Raw genomic sequence first — 16,972 nt, 5'->3', positions numbered from 1 at the left:
ACATCCTCGGAACAAACACCCTTGAAACTCGTTCAACTGCCATAGTGTTAAAAAAGAAAGAAAAAAAACCTATACTCATTTGATAAACCAGAGTGGGTCGATATTTATTGATTTATTTTTGCCTGTGGAAAGTAGGTGTGTAGTTTAGGTACGAACAAGCTGGAATGTTAAAGAAAGGTCTTGGAAAAGGTAACATTTAAGGAAAACGCAGCAGCTGACACAGATATAATTTGAGAAGCAGGTGCTTTTAAGTAGGCCCCTTTTCACAGAGCGGAGGATTCATTGAAACCATCATGCAACATAAACACCGTCCAGTAACAATATACGGACAACGTAACCTTCTAGAGGTAAAACATAGTTTCATGTAATACGCAGCAATACTCCCGTCTAGTTTATGCGTACGGCCTGTTATCACCGTCAACATAAAACATGTGAAGGGAAGTCCTTTGTTTGTCTTTGCGCGCGCCGGGCGGTCCGTCTGGCTCGCATGTGCATAACAGAGCTGAATTAAAACGCCACATGGTGTGTGTGTGTGTGTCGGTGTGCGTGCCCCCTTGGGGGGAGAAGATCATGGGATTTGAAGTGCTAGTTCTCTCAAAAATCGAAGCAGAGCAAGATTTTCTTTGATACGATCAGTTAAATGTTCCACAGTTTTATTGAAAGACGCTGCACTAGTCTCAATTTTAACCACGTAAAGATGTTGCTCATCCCCAAAAATTAACTTTTTCCCTATCAACTACTCACCCCCCATAAAGCCTTGAATTCATTGATATTCTAATATTTGATGAACTGAAGTAAACAGGAGGCCAAGCTTAACAAGAGCAAAACTATACAGTATTTAAAACATTCAGTTATAATAACCCAGAGTTCAGGCCTCCTTGGATTACACCGTATTAGTTTATAAATGATGTTTTATATAGTTTTGTCTTGGCCTTATATTTATATTTACAGTTTGGAATCTTGGATAAGGAATGCGACAAAAACAATTGACTTCAAAGCTTCACGGGGTGAGTAATGAGGTGAGTAATTTAAAGAAAAAAGTAACTTTGTGGGTGAACTGCCTCTTTAAGCCCTGTATACTTTGGAAAATATGCAACGCGTTGTGAGCTTGTAGATCAGCTATTTTCGCATTTAAAAAAAATATGCTGAGTTGGAAGTGGTTAATGCATAATGCTCGTCAGAAAAAAAGCCCTGCATTATTAAATGTGCATAAAAAAAACCTCTTAATTCAATGAAATATTAGGCCGGTTCATTTGAATTATCGATTATGCTGGACTGAGAAGGAATATCAATTCAGAAAAAAATACATTTTGTAATATGGATATAAGTGTTGACAGATGCTCATTGTTGACTATATATACACACACACATATATCAGTTTAAAACGGATGCTAAAAATCAGTTGTGGATCAAATACTGTCCCCGCTCTGTACAGATTCAAAAAACACTATAATAAATTACTAAAAAAAAAGAAGAAAAAAATGAATTATTCTTGAACATGTCATACATACAGAGGCTGTCGCCAGGGCAAACTGCACCGGGGCAAAAGGAAGTCACTCAGGGCAGTGGTTCTAAAAAAGTGGTCCTTGGGAAGTTACGGTTCTGTAACTCTTGAGAGTGTACAAATGGAACCAAATGGACCTGCAAGGGTCCATTTGGTTCCATTTGTACACTCTCAGAGTTAGGATTTGACAGTGTAGAGATAGAAAATGGTATCAAACGTTTTCTTTTTATATGCATATAAAAACTGGGGGTTCTCCTTGAAATTAGAAAGTTTGACAACCACTGATTTAGGGGTTTAGGGGTCCTCTGTCCATTGATGGTGAACACAGCTGTTTCAGATGAGTCTGACCAAGCCAAAAGTCACAGAATTACAATCCAACATCCTTCCAAAAAGAAAAAGTGTCTCTCTTTAGTTCTGCTGCTAGTCTCTGTCTCCCTCCGCTGGCCACAGCGGTGCGGTGCGGTACAGCTAGGCGGTCAGAACTGGTGGGTTGTTATCAGAATAACGGCGGTCACTGCGGTGCTGCCTCAGTGTTCAGAAGAGTGGGCACTTGAGAAGACTGGGTACTTTTTTTTTTTTCTTCCACGGAACACTGGGCACTTGAGAGACTTTGTTGTGGATTTTTGTTTTGGGAGGAGGGGGAGGCTCTCCTTGGGAATACTGGTCGTCTGGAGCATATTGTACAGCCGATCCGTGTTGTGAGCTTGTAGATCGGCTATTTTTGGTGAAGAGATTTGGTGTAGATGGAGAAAAAAAAGCAGTCAAAGCTGCTTTGCTGTGGTTTTGCTGAATAAAAGTGAGTTGCGAGCCATTTCTTTTTCTTGATTGAAAAAAGCAGTCCATGTACAAATGCAACTCCGGTCCGTTTTAATAAGAATAGAGGGTTTAAGCGTTTCATAAAATAAACGTAAGTCTTTACGCTTAAATGCTTTAGGGTCATTTCAGACGGGGAGCGGCGGACGGCGGGCGTTCTCGCTCGGATCAGCGGGGATCGCACCGGGATCATTGTTGTTTTGTCCTCACGGAGGACCTTTTTTTGGGAAAAAAAAGCTCACCACAATCCAGCTCTTGCCGCCCACAGGCGTGTGCACAGACCAGCACGAGCGCGACAATTTCACGGGACCGCGCCCGCTCGCCTCACCGCCCCTTCAAGTTCTCCATGCGTCCCAAATAATCGCCCGCCTCTCATTGAAAATGAATCACATAGGCGCGTCAGCCGCTCCCCCGTCTGAAACGAGTCAACGACCCTCAGACTTCATGTGCCCAGTCCTTCCCAAGTGCCAGTCTATTTTAGCACCCACTTCTCCTGGGTCCCACTATGTACTGGGGTGCCCACTCTTCATGTACGGGTCCCTCCTCTACAGGGACAGTCTCTGCTCCACAGGGGGGACAGACTCAGAGGGACAGTCTCTGCTCCACAGGGGGGGGACAGACTCAGAGGGACAGTCTCTGCTCCAGGGGCAGACTGTCCATCAGACACTTGAGCTGCTCGTCTCCCAGTTTGATCTTGTCCTCCAGCTTGCGCTGCTCGATGATGAGCGCCGACTTCATCTTGACAAAGTGCTGGTAGTCGGCCAGGCCGTCCTCGTCCAGGTAGGAGGCCACGATGTCGTAGACCACGCCCTCCCGCCGGTCCAGGTTGTCCTTCAGCTCCTTGGCGTCCTCGTGCTGCCGGATCAGCAGCTTCCGCTTGTCCGTCAGCGTGCGCTGCGAGACATGAGACGACAAGCGTTAGCTCGGTGGTTCTCAAACCTCTTTTCAGCCACTAGCATATTTCAAACAATCAAGGACCCTATCGATCCTCCAAAATGAAGTTACATTGTAGGCTCTATGCACAGCAGCCATATTGGAAGGAAATAGGGCATCTTCCTCACTCCCTTCACAGGTGTTACCAATGATACTAATGAAGGCTCTGTTCCATTTTGTGTAGCACAGTGGTTCTCAAACCTTTTAATTGCAAGGACCCCCATAACTCTGAGAGTGTACAAATGGAACCAAATGGACCCTTACGGGTCCATTTGGTTCCATTTGTACACTCTCGGAGTTACACACCCGTAAGGGGCCATTTGGAACCCCCTCAAGTGTTTCCAGTGAGCCAACATGCACAATTTCAGCACCCTGACTCTGTTTGACCAGAATGGAACAGAGCCTTAATTAGTATCATTGGTAACACATGTGAAGGAAGTAAGAACAAGGCCCAATTTCTTTCCATTATGGCTGCTGTGCATAGAGCCTATAATCTGCTCCCGTTCCAGCCGCATCTGTGACCCTCTTCCATCGCTGCAGCTTGGGGGTGTCGTGCGAAAAGTTGTATTTATTGTATTGTATAATGTTGTATTTTTATTACGTTGTATATTAAGGAAATGACATGTCTCTATGGATGTCTGTAGTAAAAACAGGCTGATAAAAATGATATTCCATGGTGAAAATCAATCTGTTTAAATCAGGGTTTTTGACACCCTGTGTGTAGAATCCTTGCTCCTGGTTGGCCAGACCATTAGCTGTTATATATTCCCCTACTCTCTCTCTCTCCACATTTCATATGTCAAATATTTCATATTTTAGTCATCTGAAATGTTTTAGTTTTTGTCTAGTTTTCGTCGACTAAATACAGTTTATTTAATCCATAAAAGTGTATTTGGCGGTGCTTTGATGGCGTTGTAATGCCTGATTTTACACTTGGTTGCTTGCTGAAAATAGCCGATCTACAAGCTCATAACGCGTCGCGCTGCGACGTGCTGTGTAGATCTGCTATTTTCAGAGCGCAACACCCAAGCTCAACCAAACATAAAATAACTTGTCTTTTAGTTCTACTGGATCTCTTCTCCACTCGTCCCTCACTAACTTTTTAGTCTAGTTTTTATTTGTTGACGAAATTGTCAGTATATTTAGTCTTAGTTTTAGTCACCTTGCTTAGTTTCTATTTCGTTTTTATTTAGTTTTCGTCAGTGAAAAAAGGCAGTCGACAAACATTTTATATCATGGTTTTAGTCGACAAAATCAGCACTGTTGGCCGCAGACCCCCCATCGGAATATTGTGCGCCAGGGAATAAGTTAGGATTTGTGTTAAAAACAAGCCTCACCCTCTCCTCGGGCGTGGTGTCCTCGTCGGGGCTGTTGAGGGCGTTCTCCACGCGGGCCAGCCTCCCCGACAGAGACAGCAGCAGGCTCACCACCTTGTCCAGGTCGCCCACGAACATGCGGAACTTGTCCAGCTCGTTGGGCTTGCAGAGCGCCTGCACCGTGGCCTCCACCTCGTCCCCCAGGGCCTTGTTGTCCAGGATGTCCTCCTGGAGGCTCTCCCTGGCCTCACGGAGGACCTGCAGCTTCCTGCTCAGGCTGTCCATCAGCTCTTGCTGCGTGGAGGACAAAAAACAACGAGACAAGCGCAGTCTTAATTGTGTGAATTATGAAGTATATTTCCAGAAATGGTCAGAGATTGTCTGACAGAAATGTTTCACAACGTTGAGCGTTGACCTTTTGGGGTTCTTGTTGCTACATACAGTATATAGCAACATACATTTGTTGTAATTTTTGAATAAATATTTGAAGTTTTTCAGAAAACTTAGGTCAGGATTTAGAACGCGTTTTAGCTCGAAATGGGCTAAAGCCACATGTTAAGTGACATCATGCCTTTTAAAAAGGGAGGTATAGCAGCATGTGTCACGTGATCAAAACAGTAGCCACTGGGCGTGGCACGTGACAGAGAGTTCCTCCCTGCTGTTATCATGTCAGCTGAGTGGATCAACAAGCTCAAGGAAAAAACTAAACAGTGTTATGTAGCATGCAATGTCTGCAATGTGTTTCAAAGGTGACAGCAGCAGTTGTTTGACCCATTCAATCCGGGAACGCATCTTGTGTCATTTTAAGATTTCTTTGGCTACTCAAAAATAGCAGATATACAAGCTCATTGCGCTGCACTATGAGTTTGTATATCTGCTATTTTTGAATAGCCCAAATAAATCTTGACACAGATGCGTTCCCGGTCTTAATGGATTAATAGTGGTTAAGAGAGAAAAAAGTAAGAGTGTGGGAACCACTGTGATTGTTTACCTTCTTGTTGGCCAGGTCGACGTCCAACTCGTCCTCAGAGTCTTCCTCCTCTTCCTCCTGCATGTCCTTCATCTTGATGAGCATCTCGGCCTTGGGGGCCGACGTGCTGTAGTACGTAGAGCTGGTCACCACGCCCATGGCCGCCGACACGCTGTCGTCCTCCCTGATCACACACACACACCAAGGTTACTAACAAAATAACTAAAACTAAATTAAAACATTTCTTTTTGTTAACTGACATAAATAAAAACGATAATTAAAACAAACAAACGATAACTAACTGAAACTGTATTGTGCGTTTACAAAAGAAATAGAAAATTACAGTCAAAATGATCTTCGTTTTAGTTTTAGTACATTTTATTTGTATAAGCATTTTGGGTTTGATGTGAAATCTTGATTTAAAAAAAAAGAAAGAATTATTATACAATACTTGTTTTGACCCTTTTGAATCCTGCACCTGACAAATAAAGTATGAAAAAGAACTAAACCTAATACTAAAACTAACTAAAACTAAGCAGTTTCATTTGCAACTCAGTTTGCAGTTCATAATTCAGCCACAAGGTGGCTGAGCTAACATACAAGTAAGCCAGCTGAATGGAAATGTGTTGTAACTGTGTCTTCACACACAAATCAGATTATTACGCTAATAACAATAATGATAAAAAGATGAAGGGAAAAAAGTGTTGTTTTAACTAAGATTAAACACAGACCCATGGGTCCATTTTTACAATGGGCATTGCACAGAATAAAGGTGCTGTAAAAGTGATCTTTTTTGTTAAAAAGGTTAAAGCTCTATACTGTGATAGTAATCATTTTAGAGTGTTTGTCTGCACATCTATTTATTTCATCACTTCAACTTTCCCTAGTTCATCCTGTATGAGTTTCAGTCTCTGCTGATTGGTTGAAATAGATATCCCAACCTGAAAAATGATTTTCTGTTTACTAAACAGCTGGAGAGACTCTATGCACTAAGCAATGCTTACTATCAGAATATGTCATTTAAAAATATTTTAACAAAAAAAAAAGAGCTGGATGTGATACTCCGACGTGCACACCGAAAACACCGCAACGCAACACATTTGTGAGCTTGTAGATCTGCTATTTTCGGCAAGTGTTACATTTAATGTAAATGAACCCAGAGGACTTTGGGAGGTAGAGAATAAGGGTGTGGCTGACCTGTCCTCAGCGGGGGTCTGCTTGGGGGCCGCCTTGCGGCGCTGGTGGTGATTGTGATGATGATGATGATGCTGGTGGGCTTCCTCCAGCAGCTGCTGCCCCCCGGGGAAGATGCCCTCCATCAGGTCCATGGTGGTCATCATGTTGCTCTGGTCCAGGATGTCGGCCAGGGACCGGTCCTTCACCGTGATGTCTCTGACCAGCTCCTCCCTCTTCTGGTCCTCCTGGCACAGCGCCAGACCCAAACCCGACCCGTTGTTGGCGTGGTCTCCGTTGGCGTCCGGCGGCGGGAGGAGGAGGGGGGGGTCCCCCCCGCTCTGGGGGTGGTGGTCCCTCTGCCGGGTGTAGGCACAAAAGACGGAGTAGTCCTGCTGCTCGGCGGAGCCGCCCAGCCTGGGGAGGGGGGCCGTTGTCGTCGTCCCGGGGCTGGGGGGGACGCCGCCCTGCTGGCATTCCATGGCCGGGGGGGCCACCACCACGCCGTCGTCACTGCTGTGTAACAGATACTGCCGGCTCTCCTTCTCGGACACACTCTCGGAGTGGACGATCTTGATGGGAACTTTCCTCACCGCGCTGCTGCTCCTGTTGTTGTTGTCGTTGTTCTCCATCACACTGTCCGTCCTAGAGAGGTAGACCATAGAGAGAGAGAGATAGAGAGAGAGAGATATATATAGAGAGAGAGAGAGAGAGAGAGAGAGAGGGGACACGGTGTCAACACACACAAGAGAAGAGTGCAACCGATGGATCTGGTAGTAGAGAGATCCTGGGAAGATTCCCCCTTCCTCCTTCTCCATGCCGAGTCTCTTTCCATGAGAGAGAGAGAGCAGTTAAGGAACAGTTATTCTAAACCATACACAGACTCTGATTAAAAGTCATATGACATGCCATCCTTTCCACTGGAACATCCTCTCTCTCTCTCTCTCTCTCTCTCTCTCTCTCTCTCTCTCTCTCTCTCCACTCCGCTGTAACACTGCCCTCCCTTACAGACCAGAACCATTATTTACAAATCAAGGAATATATGAATATAAGGAGGCAATTATTTTCTTCTTAACCCATTCAAACCGGGGAACGCATAACTGTGTCATTTTAGATTTGAGCTATAACCATTATTTCATACTTTGGAACATTTTTGGTATTTTTGGAGCGAACATTTTTCACTCAAATCTTTGCTTCTTTGGAGGTCCCTGGAACAAAATATTTAAAAAAAAATGTTCGCTTTAAAAAATAAACTGTATATTTGAAGATTTGTAACAATATTTCCACAATATTTCCAAAAAATATATGTTTTAATAGCCAAGGGAATCTAAAAAATGACTCAGATTCTTTCCCAGTCTAAATGGGTTAACGTAACGTTTTATAGAGCGGGTTGCGACGAGGGCAGGGGGAGGAGAAAAAAAAGTAAGAAAAAGAAAAAAGTCTTACTTTCCCAGATTGCCGGCGAAAAGCCTTTTCAAGAAAACTCCATAAAGATCCCCTCTCTAATTTAGTCTGGCTCTCTGATAGCACTCACATGCAGACTCACTCAATAAGATCCTTTGTATGCCGTTGCAGCATAAAAGCGTTGCAACAAGTAGCAGCAGCTACGGGCCGTTATGCTCGATTTATTCTTAGTTGCGTGCCGGCGTCTCGTAACCATCCGATCTACAAGCTCACAGAGCGTCGTGACCGCGACGCTCTTGTGAGCTTGTAGATCCACTGCTTTCGGTGCGAGAGAGACGCGACTCACAGCCAAGTGTAAACTCTGTCTTTTTCTGCTTTATGCTCTGAGACAGATAAAAGGAATGCTGTCTTGACGTAGAGTAGTTACTGAGGGGGAGAGAGTCAGGAGGAGGAGATGTAGAGTAGTTACTATAGAGTTCTCAACGGGCCTGGAAATGAAGGCCCAGCCCTAACTGGGCCCTACTGGGCCAGCCCGAGGCTCGGCCCGGCCGGAACAATTACCATACTTTTAGGCCCGAAAACCCCCAAACCCCGGAAAGGTGTCATTATGTGCTTAATGTCCTCAAAGTCACACATCCAACAAGCTTTGAACTGAGCGGATTGGACCTTCCGTTCCAGATCTAATGGCCAAAACATCTTGAAAACGGCCACTTTCAACGATTTTCGATTGAGTTTTGGCCATTGTCGTACGTTTTTCTTTAATAACACAGTCTAGGAAGGTCGGACGGTGACAAACTAGATACCTGAGTAAAGTTCACTTTGAGCTGCATCCAACACATCCACTGCCATTTCCGTCTGCCTTACCGTTAGGCCGCTAGGGGCAGTTGAAATGTATTTTTTGGGGGTAACAGATTTTTATTTAAAACATTTTCACGGAACCCACGCAAGGTTAGATTTTGGGCCCGGCCCAAAAACGTGGCGTCGCGTTCAGACAGAATTTGATAACTCTAGTACAGGGGTCTTCAACGTTTTCAGGCCAAGGACCCCCTAGCTGAGAGAGAGATGAAGCAGGGACCCCCTTGTATAAAATGATGTATCAGATAAACTTTTTTTCCCTCTACACCTATAACTCTTAGCCAAAAATAGCAGATCTACAAGCTCACAACGCCTCGCAGCGCCGTGTCTTGTAGAAGCTTGTAGATCTGCTATTTTTGGCTAATGTTCCCCTCAGAAAAGGAATTCTATCACATCACACTAAGATTTGGCGGACACCCTGTAGTAACTCTGAGGACCCCCTGTTGAAGACCCCTGCTCTAGTAGTTACTGGGGGGAGAGAGTCAGGAGGAGGAGAGGAGGCGCCACACTAACCTGTTGCAGCATTCATCTTGCAGGGAGAGAGGAGGCTTGTCGCTGAGCCTCTGTGGGGAGAACTGTGGCGAGGGAGAGCGATGTCCGTCCATAGCGGCCAGCGCTGGAGGAGGAGGAGGAGGAGGAGGAGGAAGAGCGGGAGGTCCGTGGGAGGAGGACGAAGAGCGGGGGGGAGCGGTGGGAGGAGAGGCCGGCTGGGGATTGGTCGCCCCGTGTCCCCTGTCACCACCTCCTCCTCCGGCTGTCTCTGGAGAGTGGGAGGAGCCAAAGCCTCCGTTGACAGAGGAGCGATGATGGGGGGCGATGGCGGGGGGGTCGGAGGGGGCGGCGGCGACCTCTGGACGCTTGGAGGGGGCGTCCGGCTTGGGCAGCGGGACGGGAGCCTTCTTCTTCTTCTTCCCCCCCCCGGGGGGGCCGGGCTGCTGGGCCTGGGCCTGGGCCTCAGAGGAGGGGACGGAGAGGTCCGTCGGGGGGCTGTGGGAGACAGACGGGGGTCTGTGGTACACAGACGTGGCCGGGGGTCTGCTGCCTGCGTCGGGGTTGGGGGGTCCCGTCATGGGCGGTGGGAAACGCTCTACTGGCTCTGCTGGCAGAAGGAGGCGGGGCTGTTCTTCTTCTTCTTCTCCTCCTCTCGGCTGCTCGCTGTCACTGACGCCTCCTCTGTCAGAGGAGCTGGAGGAGAACAGGAGGAACAGAAGCGTAGCTATTAACAACAAAAATAGCACCAAAAACTAGGGTTGTCCGATATTGGCTTTTTTACCGATAACCGATATACCGATATTGTCCAACTCTTAATTACCGATACCGATATCAACCGATACCGATATATGCGGGGATTATTGTGATTAGGGTAAGCTCAAATTTCATATCACACACACCATATACAGTAAGAACTCCTGTAACTTATTTATAAAGCAAAAAAAAAAAAAAAAAAAAAAAAAATTTTTTTTTTTTTTCAAAAACCGATACCGATATTTTCCCGATATCAATTTTTATGCTAATATCGGCCGATAATATCGGGAGGCCGATAATATCGGACATCCCTACCAAAAACTCATTTTCTAAATCTTACTGCCCAAACACATCTTATCTACAATACATAACAAAATGACTTTAACCCATTTAGACCTGAGGCCAGTTTTTTGAAAAAAAAAAGAATATATATATATTTTTTAATATATATTATTCAAAGATTTGTAAAAAAATTCAAGATTTTTCAAAAAATAGCAGATCTACAAGCTCATAGCGCGGCACTCAGTGCCACGCTATGAGCTTGTAGATCTGCTATTCAGCCAAAGAAACACACAGATGCGTTCCAGGTCTAAATGTGTTTTAAAAAAAAACACATCAAGAGATATCTTGCCAAGTAGCTTGTCAAGTATGTAACTGTTATTTGTGTATTTGTTTAATTTGGCTGGACTGTTGGATTTGATTTTATAATGTTAACTTGTCTTTTTGTATTCATTTCTTCTTCTTTTTTTGTATTTACTTTTATTTGTATTTTTTAGTTGCACATTTGTATTGTATTTGCTTTGTTCAGGACCCTAGGAAGACCACAGGCTCATTCATGTGTCTCTAATGGGGATCCTTTAATAAACATAAACCTAAACATAATGACACTGTGGCGCTGAGTGGCGACGCAGCGCAGGGCTGTCATCTAACGCTCTACTACAAATAACACACTGAGAGAAGAACAACAGCCACTGTGATTAGGAACATTCTGACATGACCAGACACACACACACATGTTGGTATTACTATACTGGTGAGGACATCAACATGTTTTGGATGGTAGTTTTAGTGACTGAAAACACACCATCACTCACACACTGTCTAAATCTGGCAAAACTCCCAACCCCAACCTCTAAATGCTCTAATCCTAACCTGAAGCTTTTCCTAATTGCTTCATTTTAACCATAAAACAAACGGTTATTTTATGAGGACCAGGATGTCTATTCCTAAAATGTTACCATACTTGTGGGGAAGTTTGGCCCTCACACACACACACACACACACACACACACACACACACACACACACACACACACACACACACACACACAGTGGAACTGGTAACTCATGGGGCTGGCAGCAGTCATAGGAGAGAGGACCCATCAGGCATATATTTGCGTTCCCACAATGCCTTGTGGGATGCCATGCAGGGAAATAAACGAGCGGCCGGTCCAACGGGGCGAGAGAGAGCTGAGAGAGACCGTCAGTCTGCCAGCCATCCATCCATCACTATGACATGATTTTCTTTAACCCTTAAGGAGGATGCAGTGAAATTCTATTCCCTCAGAGAGCAGAGAGGAACAACTGTTCACAGCATTATAGTGTACACTGTATGGAATGCCCCTGTTCACAGCATTATAGTGTACACACTGTATGGAATGCCCCTGGGAACACACGTCATGTTTTTTTGATCACTTCTTTAAAAAAAAAGGAAACCTATGCCTTACACTTTTCACACCTTTTTGTTTTGATTGAAAAGTAACTAAGTCAATTTACTGAAGTACTGTACAATTTGGAGGTACTTTACTTGAGTATTTCCAATTGTCAGTACTTTTACTTCTACTCCACTTGTGTAATGGGACAATGGGGCATAATGAGTACTTTTACTTTTGGTACTTTAATGTACATTTTGATACCAATACTTTAGTACTTTTACTTAAGTAAATTTTGAATTCCAGACTTTTACTTGTAACAGAGTACATTGCAGTATTGATACTTTTACTTAAGTAAATCATGTGAGTCTTTCCACCACTGTCAGTGAGTGGCACAGCCCATATAAAGCAGAGCAGATCCAGCAGGTTTAATGTCTAAGTCCCTGGGGATCACACAGTAGTCTAGACTGTTAGCAGAGCTGTTCTTAGGTATTAAAGGTGCATCACTGGGACAACACTCAGTAATCCACGCAGCGTTGCACACAGCGCCCAGTCATTCAGCCTGGGCCACGCTCTACCAAAGATTAACCCACTTAATGCTCCAAATAAAACACAATGCTGACGCCTATAAACAGCTCAATAAGGAGAGGAACTAAGGCTAAGGCGGTGTTTCAATGCAGACGCCTATAAACGCTGACCCGTTTTTACGTGTTGTGAGTAAATATCCCCCTTTTTTTTGGTTTCCTACATTTTGTTTGTGATAATGATTTCAAAAGATTTTCTAAAACAGACAGATGAAGGAATGCTGTCTTGACGCAGAGTCGTTATATACAAATACAATACCAATACAGTTACCAATGATACTACTAATGAAGGCTCTGTTCCATTCCGGTCAGGGTGCTGATATCGTGCATGTTGGCTCACTAGAAACACTCACACCACACATTTTGGTTAACAAATGGCCCCTTATGGTGGGTGTGTAACCCTATGGTGGGTGTGTTGGTTCCATCTGTACACTCTCAGAGTTATGGGGGTCCTTGAAAATAAGACAACCACTATGCCACACTAAATGGAACAGAGCCTTAATTAGTATTATTGGTAACACCTGTGAAGGAAGTAAGGAAGGGGCCTAATTCATTCCCAATATGGCTGCTGTGCATAGCAAAAATTACTAAATTGGGGAGAAAAAGCACCAAATATTTTTGTTGCTATTTACACTAGATTGGGTCCTTTCACGAGCAAAATGTTTGGGAACCACAGAGAGCTATAGTACAGTAAATAGAGAAATGCCTGCAAAGCTCTCCAGCTCTGTTAAACACAGTCCATCAGCAGTGACAACATTCACAAGCACGGCAACGCTGCTATTATTAGCACTAGGAGCAATGACACGGGTCATGTAAACACACGTTGAATTTCAAAAACATAGCATTATTGATTGGTGTTTTTCAGTGGCTTTTAAAAAGGACAGGGTAAAAAGATATTTTTAAACGCTGGAAATTCTAATAATGCGAAAAACAGCACTAGCAATTCTCGTAGACAATACATTTGTCATATACATTTTGGAAACTCACCCAAGTACAAGTACAAATACAAGGATACGTATGTCAATATACATTTTATGTCATATTTAATAGTAGAAAGGCTTCCAAAGCATTCCAAAAACACAGTCGCCCCGAGGCAAATCCGGCGGTATTCGCCTGGTATTCCTAAACGTAACCTCAGTAACACGGTGCCAAAACCTAACCTTATTAATAAACGTAACCTCAGTAAAACTATGCCTAACCCTAAACGTATTTCTAAACTTATCCTCAGTGAAACAAATACAAGAATAAAACTGGGTGGCGAGCGTGTTTTGGGACGAGCCTTCCAGTTACCGTTGTTTTGAATGCTAGATCATTTTACAACGGTCATTCATAGAAGGCAATCTATCAGTTTTTCAAATGGGATATTTCAGACCTCAGGTCAAGCTGTGTGTGAGTTAGTTAACAGGCCCAATTAAGGAGGTTTGTTGTATTTTATGTTGTATTAAAATAGTATTTATCATTGTTTGTGATTGTTTATGTCATGTAGCTTGTTCACTGTTTATGTTAGTGTCCTGTAAGTCCATAATGGGTTGGGCTTCCTTGGAAGCATGTCCCTTAAATAAGGAAAAATCAATCAAACGATCAGTCAGTCAGTCAGTCAGTCAGTCAGTCGTATAGACCAATATTATACCAAGTACGTCAATAAAGTATGTACAACTAGCAACTTCCTCCACTCATGATGTCATGATTCTTCATACCCTCACAGTTGATTTTTCAGCAGAACATTTCTCATTTTCATCTAACTGTTTTTTAAAAGGCAACTGATATTGTTGGACTAGTGTGTAAGTTGTTCCTTATCAGTTTCACAACATTTAAGTTTTCTCCCCAAGTTAAATGGTGGAGGAGTTGTTAACTTGTTTGTATATATATATTACACACATCATTTTCATATGAACCACGAGTCCTGACAGGCTTCCTTCCCTGTGTCAGATCTAGTGTTGTTTAGCTCTTCACGCTCAGCCCTCCTCACTCAACAGTGGATTAAGTGTCAATAAGGAACCTGCAAGCGCCATGAATTATGTGGTCAACATCACTGTTACCGTGTACGCTAGGGCGGATTAACCCATTCAATCCGGGAACGCATCTGTGTCATTTTAGATTCCTTTGGGCTATTCAAAAATAGCAGATCTAGAAGCTCATCGCGCGGCACTCGGTGCCGCGCGATGAGCTTGTAGATCTGCTATTTTTGAAAAGTCGTGGAAAATGTGTGCAAATCTTTGAATATATATATATATATATTTTTAAAGCGAACATTCATAACTGAAATCTTTGCTTCTGGGGGATTCTACAAATGTCTTCTAAATCCTAACAGTTATATATTTTTTAAAACTTATGTTGCTATGATATCAGTGGTTCTCAAACCTTTTCATGTCAATGATTATGATACATATATGTTTATGTATTTGGCCGCGGACCCCCATCTGAAAATATGTTGTTCCAGGGACCCTGGAAGAATATACACAAGAAAACAAATTGAAAAATCTTGAAAGAGTTTCAAGATTTTTCAAAAATAGCAGATCTACAAGCTCATAGTCTCGGTTCCACGCTATGAGCTTGTAGATCTGCTATTTTTGAATAGCCCTGCCAAAGTATAAAATAATGGTTAAGGTGGTTAAAATCTAAAATGACTTCCCGGTGCTTTCCCGGTCTTAATGTGTTAATGTGCATGGCTTGCGATGGGGGGAGGGGGAGGGGCAGGTATTCAGTCAACAGCTATGTATATAGATCTCTAGAGAATCTACAGAAATGATATACAATTAGACGCAGGGGTGAGACGCCTGTTTCTGATAACCAACTAAAGCACAGTAAAAAATATCTACTGTTCTTATAAAGGACGTGTAAGTGATATTTCTGTGTTAAATGCCTCTATATTCTGATAGAAATCATTGCTGAATGTGTGTGTGTGGGGGGTTCTCTCTTATACTGGATAACACTGGGCATCCTGACTTGAAAATGAGTTGTCTGCTTACTATAGAGCTGGAGAGACGGGGAAACCCCCCATGTTACTGAACAAACACTCTATTGCAAATGATTGCTATCAAAATAGCAATCATTCAGCTTTATCTTTTCCCACAAAAGAACAACAACAACTAAAATACTCTGAGAGTGTACAATGGACCCTTAAGGGTCCATTTGGTTAAACTTCTACACTCTTAAGAGTTACAATCATTACATAGCACACAGTTACATTGTACACTCTCTCTCTCTGATAACATTCGTATGATCTCGGTACAGAAGAAAGATTCAACAACGAAAACTAACTCACCAAAAAGTCAAGCAGAAACGCATGCAGTCTCTCTGTCTCTCTGTCTCTCTCTCTCTGTGTGTGTCAGCAGCAGTAGCTGCAGCAGCAGTATAAATGACAGCAGATGTACCTGGCTGTGTGCTACCTGTATTGTAACATCATATGGGTGGGGCCTAAACCCTCACTGATCTCACCACACTGACAATAACATCCTCCCCTCACTAGCCTGGCTGTTGTCATGCTAATGTGCCTCGTCTCACGGCGTGGGTCGGACAATGGGCTAGGGGTTGCCCAAGAGAAGGAAGACACTCGACACCCTTCGATGGGTTTCAGCCTCCGGCGATGATCCCAGAGTCACTCCGATCATCATCGCAGTGACTCTCCTGTAGAACCGGTTGGGTTTGATCGTGATGGTGAAGTCATAGTTCTGATGTCACCTCTTGTTTAGTCTGCCGGTGACATTGAGCGATGGCATTGACCCGAGAAAACAAGAGTGGCATTGTGGTAGAAGCATGGGCTGAATCGTGAATCACGCGTGTTTTAAACGTGTTTAAAGAGAGAGAGAGGAGTGGTTGAAGCGATGACTGTATGTCTATGAAAACACATGTGTGAAATGTATTTCAGCACAGTTTGTTTTGGTTTCACCAAAAGTTGTTTGTCTTTCAGTCGCCTGATCACAATTATTTCAGCTAATCACAATTATTTTGCATAACTATTAGAAATAGGGATGCACCGCTATTTGCCATTATCGGTCAACATCGGTATCGGCAAAAAAAAGAAGTTACCGGAGTTTTTGCTCTATGGTATTTGTGATATGAAATGTAAGCTTACCATAATCACAGTAAACATTATCATGTCATATTCAAGGGCTTTTTTTTTAAACTAACACCTGTCACTTTCAGTTCAGCACAGCTGAGGTGTGTGTGTCACTGTCCAGCTGACGCTCGTTGACACTCGTTAATGTTACTTGGGTCAAGGCAATTATGTTGTATTTCTGCAGAGTTATTTCTTATAATGAAGATGTATTTGTTTCCCTGGTACAAAAGGGAGAAATAATAACACCAAAAACGAAATAAACAAATATTGGTATCAGTATCGGCTAAATAGTTATTTTAAGTATCGTATCGGCCAAGAATTTCCATATCGGTGCGTCCCTAGTTAGAAACCTTTCCATTCATCTGTATATAAAAAGCTGGATGAATCTAGCCGGCCAACGAGGAACATGATTGGCTGTGGTTGTGGTGGATGACAAGAATATGGCCTGTTCTGGATAGAACAT

The 16,972-nt window shown here is 43.4% G+C and overlaps 1 protein-coding gene across 4 annotated transcripts in view; it reads right to left on the bottom strand.

Moving 5' to 3' along the window:
• Positions 1 to 2,149: 2,149 nt before the first annotated feature.
• shroom2a (shroom family member 2a) overlaps positions 2,150 to 16,972 on the bottom strand; it is a 105,484-nt gene continuing 90,661 nt past the window's right edge. For 3 of the 4 annotated variants that reach the window (XM_084067270.1, XM_084067269.1, XM_084067271.1), the window contains exons 8-12: positions 9,482 to 10,153; positions 6,734 to 7,354; positions 5,558 to 5,720; positions 4,588 to 4,860; positions 2,150 to 3,211 (exon numbers count right to left, since the gene is read on the bottom strand). In XM_084067270.1, coding sequence (XP_083923396.1) covers positions 2,939 to 3,211; positions 4,588 to 4,860; positions 5,558 to 5,720; positions 6,734 to 7,354; positions 9,482 to 10,153 — 2,002 coding nt within the window. In that variant the 3' untranslated portion in view covers positions 2,150 to 2,938. The remainder of the gene's footprint in view (positions 3,212 to 4,587; positions 4,861 to 5,557; positions 5,721 to 6,733; positions 7,355 to 9,481; positions 10,154 to 16,972) is intronic. The other variant, XR_014601506.1, reaches the window with a different exon arrangement.

This window comes from Gymnoscopelus microlampas (genome assembly GCF_963454915.1).
Source record: "Gymnoscopelus microlampas genome assembly, chromosome: 9".
Taxonomy (NCBI): domain Eukaryota; kingdom Metazoa; phylum Chordata; class Actinopteri; order Myctophiformes; family Myctophidae; genus Gymnoscopelus; species Gymnoscopelus microlampas.
The sequence above is the reverse complement of the archived record's forward strand: the minus strand, read 5'-3'. Positions and strand labels throughout refer to the sequence as shown.